This window comes from Fulmarus glacialis, unplaced genomic scaffold (genome assembly GCF_000690835.1).
Source record: "Fulmarus glacialis isolate BGI_N327 unplaced genomic scaffold, ASM69083v1 scaffold710, whole genome shotgun sequence".
NCBI lineage: Eukaryota > Metazoa > Chordata > Aves > Procellariiformes > Procellariidae > Fulmarus > Fulmarus glacialis.
In genome coordinates, this window is record NW_009188134.1 from 3,544 (window position 1) to 16,242 (window position 12,699).

General features: G+C 40.6%; 1 protein-coding gene across 1 annotated transcript in view; it reads right to left on the reverse strand.

Annotated features, from left to right (window-relative positions):
* Nucleotides 1-377: 377 nt before the first annotated feature.
* The window catches only part of BBX (bobby sox homolog (Drosophila)), a gene marked incomplete at its 3' end in the record, with an annotated part of 48,132 nt that continues 35,810 nt past the window's right edge, over nt 378-12,699 (reverse strand). The window contains exons 10-12 of the mRNA XM_009577230.1: nt 11,784-11,922; nt 8,332-8,480; nt 378-467 (exon numbers count right to left, since the gene is read on the reverse strand). Coding sequence (XP_009575525.1) covers nt 378-467; nt 8,332-8,480; nt 11,784-11,922 — 378 coding nt within the window. The remainder of the gene's footprint in view (nt 468-8,331; nt 8,481-11,783; nt 11,923-12,699) is intronic.

The following is a 12,699-nucleotide window of genomic DNA, read 5'->3' on the forward strand; positions in this document are numbered from 1 at the left end:
AATAATATGGTCTCTGATATAGAAGGGATGGAAATAAGAGCAACCAAAGGACTAAAGAGCTAAGAGCTGTAGAAGATAAAGAGTTTCAGGGGCAACTGCAGAACTGCCCTTGCTTTGTCAGCTCTGCTGCATGGTGTCTGGAGTAGGGAAACTGTAATTAAGGGAGATGCCAATGAAAAACAAAACAGCATCATACTGGAATAAGGTAATACCATCAACTGGAGCCAGGAGCTAATAGAATCAAAGCAGACAGGGAAATAAGGGACCAAAGCAATCAAAGACTAGAGAGCTGAGTAACCTCTGTCTAGAAGCATTTCCCCAAGACTGAATTGAGAGAGAAGGCGGCCCAAAACCTTAACTAAGTAATGCACCAGTACCTGTGTCCGGAACATTAAGCTTCTCCTTTCTGTGCTTACATTTGCTGACAATTTTGTGGAATAAGTTCTTTTTCTGAGACTGGAATGAACCTACAGACAACATTAATAATACATACTTTTAATTAGCAGTTTTTAAAAAGGTACAACAGTCACAGTACGTATTATACAACCTCCCTTTCCACTAATACAGGATGCCATTTCATGGGGAAGCGCAAAACCTGACCTTCTGCCAGAATGGACTCTGGAGGCTTTCAGCAGTATCTACTTCAACCCATCAGCTCCCAATGCTTATGTGCATACAAAGCATTTTGGAGAACGATGACCTTAGGAAAGCTTAGCCACACAATAAAACAAGGGCTTTGCTTGCTTGCTTGTTTAAAGATACGCTCTCTTTTGGATGTGTACTGGGTTTGGTTGGAATGGAATAAACTTTCCTCATAGCAGCCTGGATGGTGCTGTGTTTTAGATTGGTGACCAAAACAGTGTTGGTAACACACCAATGTTTTAGTTTCTGCTGAACAGTGTTTACAGAGCATCAAGATCTCCCTCTCTCACACTCTGCCACCCCAGCAAGTAGGCTGAGGGTGCACAAGAGGTTGGGAGGGGACATAGTTGGGACAGCCGATGCACACTGACCAAGAGGTATTTCACACCATATAACGTCATGCTCAGCAATAAAACTGGGGGGAGAGTTTTCTCCAAAGTAGTCATTGCTCATGGACTCGCTGGGCATCAGTTTGTTGGTGGTGAGTGCTGGCTTTTGCATCACTTGTTTCTCTCCCCCTCCCCTTCACTTGTTAAACTGTCTTTATCTTGACCCATGAGGTTTTTTTGTTGCTTTTGCCCTTCCAATTCTCTCCACCGTCTCACTGGGGGAGGGTGAGCGAGTGACAGGGTGGGGACTTACCTACCAGCCAGGGCCAACCCACCACAGGATGCAAGAGTTACCTTTGCCTTTTTGGTGACCAGAAACGAGTTTATAGTAAGTGCAGAAATAAAAGCTCCCAGGAGAGGAAGGTGAGGTTATGCCCAGCTCATGGTATCATTCCTACTTTGATAGCAGAGTTTTTGCTAGTAGTAGTCAGAAAACACCTTATGTGACATCAGACCACAAAGTATGCCACTAGCAGAGGTTATCAAGAAGCCATCCTTTGTCTTATTAATGGAGTGAACAGTGATACAGCAGCAACATAAGACATAACAGACCAAAGATATAACAGCTGCATAATCTCTACACTGCAAAGCCATTTTTATGGAGTTACTTTTCAGAAACTGCACTTTAAAACCTTATTTCCAAAGATACAGCAGGCAAGCAAGTCTTCAGGCTAGCTAAGAACAGACCTGCCCAAACAGCAATAAGATGCATTGCAGGTGACAAGACAGCTTATAGCCTAACAAGAGGGTGTCCTTCCCATCCACAGCTGACTTGGAACAAGATTCTACCCACCACAAATACCGGCCTCCTCCACTCCTCCTCATCCTTAAAAGGAATCAGACACACACATTGGCTACTGAGACACAACTGCAACCGTGTAGTAACTCGCAATCGAGGTAAGTCTACATCACTCATCTGCAATTTGCTGTCACTGACTCTCTATATGCAGGGAAAGAAGGACAAAAGTGTGCAGCACATGGAAGAAGGATCTAGTCTTACGACGGGAAAACCATTCATAGACACTAGGCTGTTTGAATAATATTGAAAATTACTGAAAGCTGAAATCCAGCCAGAAACAGGCATAGAAACCCTATGATTTTGTACATAATGGCTTTGTGGCTCACTGCTGCTTGTTCTTTACTACTGAAGAAATCAAAACTTTGGGAAAAGATTAATAATCTCCCAAAAATCTAGAAGTCAAACAACAAACCAAATAAAGTCCAAGCAAGACACCACTTTAGGCAACATCAGCTTGAATCTGAATAGCTTCCCTAGAACTTGTATAGAAAATACCAGAAAGTTCAACAGAAGAGGCCATATTCACTCAAACTGATTGAAGTGTCGTTCTGCAAATTGTACAATACCTTCCCGAGTATCACAGAGTTGAATAAGCAGTCTAGTGTCAGTGCAATAAAAACGCAAAACAAGGAATGAAAAAGCTCAGGCAGGTTGAGCGAAAGCCTAAGTGAAAAAACTGAGCTTTTCTGAAGACTAAGATCGAACGCTTCATGCACATCAACAGACACAAGTCTTCCCACAACAGTTCCACAAGAAGACAGAGGTACGAAACTAGATGACTCTTATGACCTTTTTTTTTTAAAATTAGCAAATTAGTGATTTTTGCAGGTGCTTGGAATAAGCAACACATTCTATAGTATCACAGATTTCTCCATTTCTACAGCTCAACCTGCACCCTATAGACCATTTCAATCAGTATCATAAACTGTCAGCCAGTGCCAGCAACTCTAAGCAGAACTGAGATGAAAAACTCACAGAAAGATGACAAGCATTGCATGAAGAAAGAAACCCAAGTCTTTCATCTCTTTTCTACCATCCAAGGCACCTTTGTCATAAGCTTGTATCTGCAACATGTAGGGTACTCCAAGGCACATGCCACTTGCATATAAAATTTTGTTCCCAAATGGAAAATCCAAGGACATTGACAGAGAACAGCGTCAACAGAGAAGCTGCCTTTTCATAAGGAAAATTCCAATTTCCTACTCTTTTAGCTGTCACTCCTGTGAGACAGTGCCCACTGACACTTGAATAGCCTTTGGCCATGAATGCCATGACAGAGAAGATGGGCTAATAGCTAATTAGGTCAACATGTCATACTTGGATCTGAGAATATAACTTCTGACTTCATGAGAAACTTCATCCACACTCCCTGCCTGAACTACTTAGAGTGAACTAGAGGATACACTTACTGTCCTCTGTGAAAAGCCAAATTACAATCACTCGCACACTTACACGTACAAATTGTTTAGTAATTACTGAATAGACTACCTGGTGGTTCTTCGAAAATGGCCACATCCCATCTTGCCTTTAGACTAAGGCCTAAGCCAATGAACTGCCAAATACAGGACCTTTGCATAGCATTTTCAGGTATGAAAACCAGAGCTTTTCTGTTAATAGAAATTAACTGAACTAAACCAATATGGAGAAGGCAAAATATAGTTGAGGCCAGAGAGGACATCTGCATGTAAGAGAGGCTGAACAAGGGGGCATTTGTGCTGGTTTTGGCTGGGATAGAGTTAATACCCCTGTTCAGGCTCTCACTAGCAGGCGCCCCAGGGGCACAGTTCAGGCACACTCACCCAGGCAGGAGTTTACAGGAGGGCTGGCTGGGCTACACCTGTTTCATGGGGACAGCAGGCAAGTACTCCAAGACTTCGAACAAATGCCACTTGTCAACTTTCAATCCAGAGAAAGTCCATGACTGAAAAAACTAACTAACCTAAAAGGCATGCTGTTAGGCAGTGGATGTGATTTCCTATAGAAAGCTGAAAAAAACTTTTAATGTTAGTTTACTTGCTATTGTTATACAGCCATCTGCAAGTGTAAAGTAAGTCCTTTTCTCCTGCTTATCGTCCTCTATTGGAGATATTCTACATGGTTCTTCCCTTCCCTAGCACTTCAGCAGTTGCCACAGGATTTAACCACCTGCTAATCCCTGGCTTGTCCACTACCCTCACTGAGGGCAGTAGGGATTTCTTCCTGGGAATACTTGCTACGGCCAACAGCAGCTGCTCGGGGAAGCAGCAAGCAAGAAAAGAAACCCACCATACATAACAAACCGTAACTGCATTTCCTCCACATTTCTGGGCATATGCCCCCTCTGATCTCACAAAGTTCCCTATTTTAAAGGGCCTGATCAAATAGAGAACACTTCAACATGATTGTAAGAAAACCAGGACCAACAGATTTGTCTGTGCGTTTCTGCATCTCTCAGGAGGAAGATGCTGTATTTTTAGGTCATGATCTTTGGAACATGATGGCATGCAATCTCCAGGCATGTGAATGCTTTAAACCGAGCCAAAAAAAACCCCCGAGCTAAGACGAAGAGGAATGCCACAAAGAAGCACACGTTTTAAGCTGATGCTTTATTTCTAGTCCTAGAGGCCACAGACGAAAAAAAATTGTAGACAATCCCTTTCCCAAATAAAGCACAGTATGCACTCCTCTCCTTGCCTTCCCAGAATGAAAGCTTTAGTGAAGTGCTTAGTGTATAAGTGAGCATTTCTTCACAGCACAAAGCAGAAATAATGACTATGCCTCTTGCTCATTTTTACATACAAGCGGATTAGTGACTCACTGCCGACTGCTGACTTCTGTGTGGTGGGATGTTTTGGCACATATGCCATTGGAAAGAAAAAAAAAAAAAAAAAAAAAAAAAAAAAATCAGCCACAGCTCCAGCAAATGTTGGAGCAGGCCATCTGCACAGATTCAGTATAGCTGTATTTTACAGCCATTTTGTGACATTATTCTTCTACATGCACACTCCCAGTTCAAAATGCTTCAGGTAGAATTTACCAAAGCACTACAGCTTGTTCAATCCTGCTCCCGCTGAAGAAAGACCCCCATCAATTTCAGTGGGAGTAGAATTTGGACAATTTGGAAAGCTCTGGGGAAAAAACTGCCTCTCATTTAAGAAAGTTCAAATTTTCCCTTATACATGTGGATTTGAAACAGCTTTCACGTTACAGGGTTCTTCAGGTGTTTTTATATGAAAAGAACTGGCTGAAGTGGGGACTGGACATGATAAGCACAATGGAAGGAGTCTGTGAGCACTGACCCACTCATTTTCCACTTAGGAATAGGAAAACATCCTGACAATCCTGGGTTAGGTAGCAGATCAGGCCTCTTGTAGGTATAGGTTAATGACATTTGACAGAAAAATCAATCTGACACCATTTACTCTAAAATAAAACACATTAAGGCATACAGCCCTAGATATGGGACGGGGCGGGGGCAGGGAACACCCCAAAACCAACAAACAAAAACATTTCTCTATTTTTATTCACCTAACATCCTGGGGAAGTTTTAGTGTGCAGCACTCCAACCTATTTTCCAAATTTTAAATGTAATTTAGTAGGCACTGATCCGTAGACTGCAAAAATTAAGTGCTTATCTGAGAACTGAGAATGCCTGGGAAGTTTATGATCCTGCACATGCTCATTCAGAAAAAGCAGGGAATGATTTTAAAGAGTATTTACTAAACCTACCCCTAGTGATTATTATCTGTTGTTTGGAAACATCCAGAGGCCCCAGCCACTAGGTAGGCACTATTTCTGCTGGACATCTCTTCTAGTTACCTTACAGACACAGACAACCCCACGGAAAGAGCAAAGCAGCAGAAACAACTCCACACAACACAGTAATGCAGAGCACAGCAGAGCAAAGTTAAGGTCTCCTACATCCCAACACAGTCACACCCGTAAGATGATATTGGCCCTTCACGGTTCATGCTTATCACATTGCAAGAATAAGATGTTACTTTTGTTTAATTCTGATGGTGTAAAAACCCATGATAACTCAAAAAACCCAGAACCATTCCAAACCAAGCTCTATCATTTTGCACAATATGCCGTTTTCATTTCCTGCAATACTTGCAGGAGCCTAATTTGCAGACCTGTATGCTTAACACCTTTGGAGGTCAGTATTCTCTAACAGTCTTTGGACTCGTCACGGTTCGCAGGCAAGCCAACAGCATGACGAAGCTGAATGGCCTGTCAGTACACCACAAATTAAACTGAGGATTCAGCTTAATGAATGTTTGGCTTAGCTGGAACCGTTTCCCTACTAAGCTAGTAAGCTTGCTGGTATGCAGTTTGGTTCAGGTCGTTTCAAATCCACAACTCGCTCATTTTAAGCATCCTAACAAAATAAACCAAGTTAAAATTGACCCATTGCCATGGAATATTTACTTTTTAGCAATCTTTCTTTTCCAAAAGAAAAATGGTTTGTTGGAAAGTTTTTCAGCTACCTCTTGAGAACTGAACTTTACTCTCCAGGGAGCTGGAATGACTGACACAAGCTGACAGCTTGCCCAGCTAACTTGAGTGAATTCAACATTCATTGAAATTAGGAGCAGATATCACTAGCTCTGTCTGGATTTAGATCGGGGCTGCGGTTAGATGTTCAGTACAGAAACAGCAGTGTCACAATCAGATATTCCTGCCCTGGGGCTGCTTGTTGCAACCCCACTGCTCAGTTGGTGGAAAAGTTCTTGTGACTGTTTACCATCTGCTTCAGTGCAAAGTCAGCTGGCTTAGTTTAGCCCTTATTTGTCAGCTAGAGGCAGCAAATGCTCCATGGCCGCCTCCGCAGGGCTGTGCCAAAACTGCTTATATCAGGCTTGTAACCTGCCTGCAGTTATGTTTCTGACCTTCCCTTCAGACATGGCCCAATATATTCCCAAGCTTTTTAAGTGATGCAAATAAGGATAAAAGTTAAGCTCTCACATATGAACCTAGCCAAAAGCAGAACACAGTTCTGGGCTACCTGACTTGAGGTAGCGTTCTAGTGTGCCATTCCCAAACAACGTAGGGCCTGCAAAATTTTTAGACGTACAGACACTTGAACAGGTAAATACTGTAGCAAGAAATCCAAAGAGCTACTATTACAACTTCAACTGCCAGATCACAGTAGATGAGGAGATCTTGTTCCCAACAGATGTTGCTTAATTACAGTATGATAATACAGTGGCTAAAGCAATTCATTCATGCTCACTGAAGCTGAAGAAGTTCTATCAAATATATACCATAAAAAAAACGAAAGGCATTTGAAATCAGAACTCACTTGGTATCAGCACAAGTCTAATTTTGCAAAAGTGACTGTTCCACATCTAATTATATAAATACAAAAATCAATACCAAAATTGGCATGCACTAGAAAAGAACAGCTGCTCAATCCTGCATACCGTAATGTGAGTATTCACAAAGCATTCAAAAGGCATAGATCTAATCCAGGGTCACCTGGCTAAAATAGCAGTATTGGATCTGAAAACCTGTCAGTTGGTGGAACTACTGTAGCAGCAGAAAAGGAAACCAGCTTCACATTGTGAACTGTGCATAATGAGGATTCTTTTGAGCATCCTTTTATCTTGTAGGATTACTGGTATGTCATTCCTTCATTTTGTGATGCTTCTGTACTGTATGTATGCATCAGTCTAAAAGTAGTTTTCCCTACCATACTCTCACTTCTCTACCACCCCTGCAGGGGAGTCACAGGTTGGTTGTATATAAAACAGCCAAATGTGTCATGAGTTTCTCCCTTCAAGAGCCTCAGAAACGGAATTGGATATGGAATTGGTTTTCCTGTCCCCTAACCCTTTTTTATCATGTCAGGATATTTTTGCTCCAAACTTATAATAGAGAGTTAAAATCTTCATAAAAAAATCCAAATGTTTCATTCAGACATCTCTGGTATTTTATGTTTTAATTTATAGAGCCTAAAGTTACAATGAAATGCAAACCAGCATAAAATTACATTTTGAAAAATGTCAACAACTTCTTGTTCCTTACAGCCAGATGAAAACAAACCCTCGAACAGGATGGTATGGCACGGCATTTCTGGCTGTAATGACTACGCGGTCTTGTATAAGCACTCTGTTCAAGCAAATTTTTGCAGCCAGGCAGGAGCATAAGAAGGAATTGTATTTTAATAAAATAAATTAATGTAACCTTTTGGTCATCTGCCATTTTTTCCCCATTTTCTCCTGGGAAAACTTGTCAAATTCACTTACCTCACAAGTATTCATGTTTTTGATAAATTTGCTTGCTATGAGGAATATATTTCATGTACAAACTCTAACCAGTTCTACTCAGCATGAAAATCAGGAGTCAAGAGTACATCCTGAAAACTAACCCAGGTGAGAACCAACTAACTTCAGTGCTACAAAAATGTTTTCTTTGACTTCACACTTTTCACATATAACAGTAAAGTAGAAAGTATAAATTCCTGAGCTTGTCGTGGCATTGTTGTTGCTTAAGAATGTATTGCATGTGGTAATTTACCTTTGTTGGATTTTGGTTGTTCAGATGAGCCGCTTCCAACCTTTCTCTTTTTCCTTGGAACAGCTGAATTTTTCCTGTCAAAGGTAATAGGACTGTATTGAGGGAGGCTGTTGAATTTCTTTTCAAATTCTTCTTCCAACTTTGCTAAGCTAAAGGGGAAACAAAACCAATCAAATTAAATGTAACTCCGTTTCTGGAGAAAAAAATACATTGTTAGGAGCATGTGTGCACATACACATACCTATCTACATAGTGAGAGGGGGAAAGAGAAGTGCACACACACTGTAAACATCAAACTAGTATATATTAATCCAACTTTGGGATGAAAATGTACACTCCAGCTTCTGCATTTGTAACTCAGCACAAATTGATTACATTAGTGGCATATATTAAATTTGGGGGGGGGAAAAAAAAGAATCAATGTCACACTGGTGACATGTAGCTCTGTTTGCTGCAGAAACTCGTACAGGAGATTTGTCTGTTCTGTGAGGGGAATGAAAAAAAGACAATAAAACCAATAAATAAACAAACCAATAAAATAACTTCACATAAAAGTCCTTACACCAGAATGGAAACAACAATTCAAACCAGAAGAAAAATGTCAAACTATTCATTCTTATAGGGATATTCCAAAACCTGATTCTTTGGGGTAGGAATTAGCTCTGTACTTGTTCTGAGAGATCATATTTCCTCCCCTCATATTTTATTTGTTGCAAGGTGAAAAATGCAACTAGTTCATGCTTTCAGGAAACTCAACATCTCTCATACTTTAGCCCAACCTGAGTGACTGCAACTAGATTATCTACAACTCAAGAAATCCACACACATGGTATTGTTGTTCCTTACAGCCAGATGAAAACAAACCCTCGAACAGGATGGTATGGCACGGCATTTCTGGCTGTAATGACTACGCGGTCTTGTATAAGCACTCTGTTCAAGCAAATTTTTGCAGCCAGGCAGGAGCATAAGAAGGAATTGTATTTTAATAAAAGGCAATGCGTACAGCTAGGCAGATTATAAATAGCACTGTCAATGACAGGGGAACAATGACATTTTCTACTCATCTTTAATTCTGTTTGCCATGGAAAACCTGAACTAGACAGAAGTTGGCATGACTGTCGGAGGGTCGGCCCTTACACACTGTACACTTGGAAGTATCACAAGAAACATGGCACTTCTCTCTGCTCTCTGAAGCAGCACTTCAAACAAATTGCATTCTGAAAGCTTTAGCACACAGAATGGTACTTCATTTTAATTCCGTAATCATTACTTCTTTTGGTAAGCAGTCTTCCATATTAAAATACAGCCTTGGCTCTTGGCAGACTGTGTGCATGGTGGAGTTTGTTTGTTTGTTTTGGGTTTTTTTTTGTGTGCGTGTACGTTTTGTTCTGTTTTTAAATCACAAAGATATCTGACATTAGTGGTGCTCGGTACTGCTACCTTTCTCTTCCACATGAATGTTCCCTGACAACCACAAAACAAGCAGATTTTCTGCTCTGACAGTTGTCATGCAATTCCATCCTCTCCCACTGCCTGTTGCCACCTGCCTCGTCTCCTGCCCCAAGGGCATATAAGGGGCTGCAGCTCTAGTGAGGAAGGACCTCCTACCCTGAAAGCAGATGAGCTGCCATCCTGGCTAGTAACCTATAGCTTGTGCGACATGGAGGCAGTGGAGAGTGCTGCTATTGCTATGTCAGCAATTAATTATTTAAAAAAAAAAAAAACCAACATTCACATCGTCATGAATTTTCAGAGCATCTTACAAGTCTGGTTAGACACACGTAGCTGAGCTGAGGTCTTCATGCCCTACCGCCTATTCCTGCCAGGAGATACATGCTGGCAGAGCATTGCTCAGCAAAAGAGCGGGCTGCACATGGACAAACACACTTGACAGGGACCATTGGGGAAGTGTGGGCAACTCCTGATGGAGAAGGTGGTAAGAGGACACGGGGAGAAAGACGTAATTCCAAAGGGGTAAGGACCCTCCCCCCTACACACACACACACACACACACACACACACACACACACACAAAATGAGGCTCAAAGGTGATGCTGAAGGGAGCAGAAAGAGTTAGGAGGAGCCGGTAGAGGTAAAACCAGCTCTTCAAGTAGCCAGAAGATCAGGTAGTGCAATGGACAGGGATAATGGATGCCTTCTCCAGAACTACGCTCCACAAACTACTGATTCTGTCTTTACAGAGGTCACTAAACAATATTCATTAATGACACAACTGAATCAAGAAGCAAGATTGGCAAATACATATTTTCTCCATCCAGCTGGCTAATGATGGTAGAACAGTATTTGTCAAAGGAATTAATTATTTACACAATTTTTCCCAGCTACTTTGAATAAATCATTTGCAACTTTTTTTTTTTTTTTTTTTGGCTAGGAGATGCATTCAGTTTTCACATCATTAGGTGTAAAAAGTTTTCAACCTTTCAATTTAAATTTAAAAAATACTAACTAAACTTATATACAATGCACTAAAAATACATGAAGTGTTCCATGAATTTTTCTTGACTATTCCAAGCAAACAAGACTTGGAGATTTTCATCAATTTAGTATCTTTGCTGTAAAGTGAGCTGAAGCTAAATTTCACATAGACTAGGTTATAAAAAAGGCTACCGCAAGCCTGCACAAAAGAAACACACTACAATTTTCAGCATGAAGTGTGGAAAATCTACTCCTTTTTAATTCATTTTCACCCTCTGAATTCAGATAACTGGAAGTCTTCAAGAATTTGGAAGTAAGTATGAATGGCTAAGCAGATTTAACAACTACGCCTGCAGTTAAATAAATCTGTAATACTCTGACAAAAATTGTTACTCATACACTAGAAAAGTAATTCTATGTGGCCTTGCGAAATGTTAATGCATTTGTAATCATTAATTATTCTTCTGATATATTTAATTTCTTCATGGTGTACATGAACAGTTTAAATATCTTGTCTCTACAATGGAAAAATGATGTATTTATCAAATTATTTGCCAATATTAGAACATTGTTTACTCTTCCTCTGTAAGCAATCTCTCCAAGCAGGCAAAAAGATCTATTCTTTCTAGTCTAATTCTGTTTATGACGATTGAACACCTACACAGAACTTTAAATACTGCTTGCAAAGTGCTCTGAAAATATAAGTAACCCTCTTCATCACCTCTTGAGCGGGTAAATACTGTACCTTTTTTTTCAGAAGTGAGCAAATAATGTCATTCAAATCTGTTTACAGTAGTGTAAACCAGGAAAGATCTCAAAGGAATTACTTTGGTATATAAACAACAGGTATTGAGAGCATGACTCAGCCCAGCGGAGTTTGTAATTTTCAGGAATTCTGTCTAATTGTGATTATTTGAGTGATGGATGCAGTTCACTTGCTGCAATGAGGGGGACTCACTCATAAGTTACCAGGCTGACCTACCTAAAACTTTGAACAGTGTTAAGCTGCAACTTACCCGAAAACAAACTCTTCCTTTGGCTTAGGCTTCTTCAGTTTTTTGCTCCCACTTGTCCCACTTTGGGAAAAAGCCCAGTTTTCTTCATTCCAGCATCCTTCATGATCTGAGGAGTTGCCTTTTCCTGAGCTTCTTTTTCCTGGGATGAAGGCAGAAAATTGTTTCTTATCTTTAGAAAAATGTGCCAAAACAAAGGGGGCTCAGAAGGAGCTTGTGTCCCATTCAGTACTGCAACTTATGATGCTTGATCTTCTTGAGGGGGTTACAAAACATTTATTTATTTATTTTAAACTAGATAATGATGACATTGGCAACTATTCTTTCCCCCCCGCCCCGGGTTTTTATACTACCTCTAAAGTCAGGATCTCTCGAAGTATGAAGGAAGAGAAAGAGATGAGTAGATTGACAGTAATAAACTTCCCTAAATTACAAACATCTTTTTCTTTTCTGACTGTTCTCATTACACAAATAAATCTAATTGGAAAAATACATTTCAAGACATCTCCACGAAAGCTTCCAGAAATCATCGCAAATTTATCCCTCCACAAGATAAAGGGTTCTCGCTCACCACCTACAACAAAACTAACAACCAAAGCAAAAGCACAACACATTTGCCTCTTGTAGGACTGAGAACTATGCTCACAACCACAAGAGTTGTTTATACAGAAACAAGCTAATTGTTCAGGATTACATACAATACAAGTCCTGCATACATCTACCATCAGGCTGACAAATTACCCAACAAAGCCTTCGGTCAGAAGCCTAAATCTCAGATCATGAAAGACAAAAAGGGAGGGATGAAGAGCTTGTGAGGTAAAGTACGAACACACACAGCAAGACTTGAGAAGACCTCCTGAACCATGGAGTCCGTCCCCTCCACTTGCCCCCAGTATCTCAGGCGACCAGACACAGCATT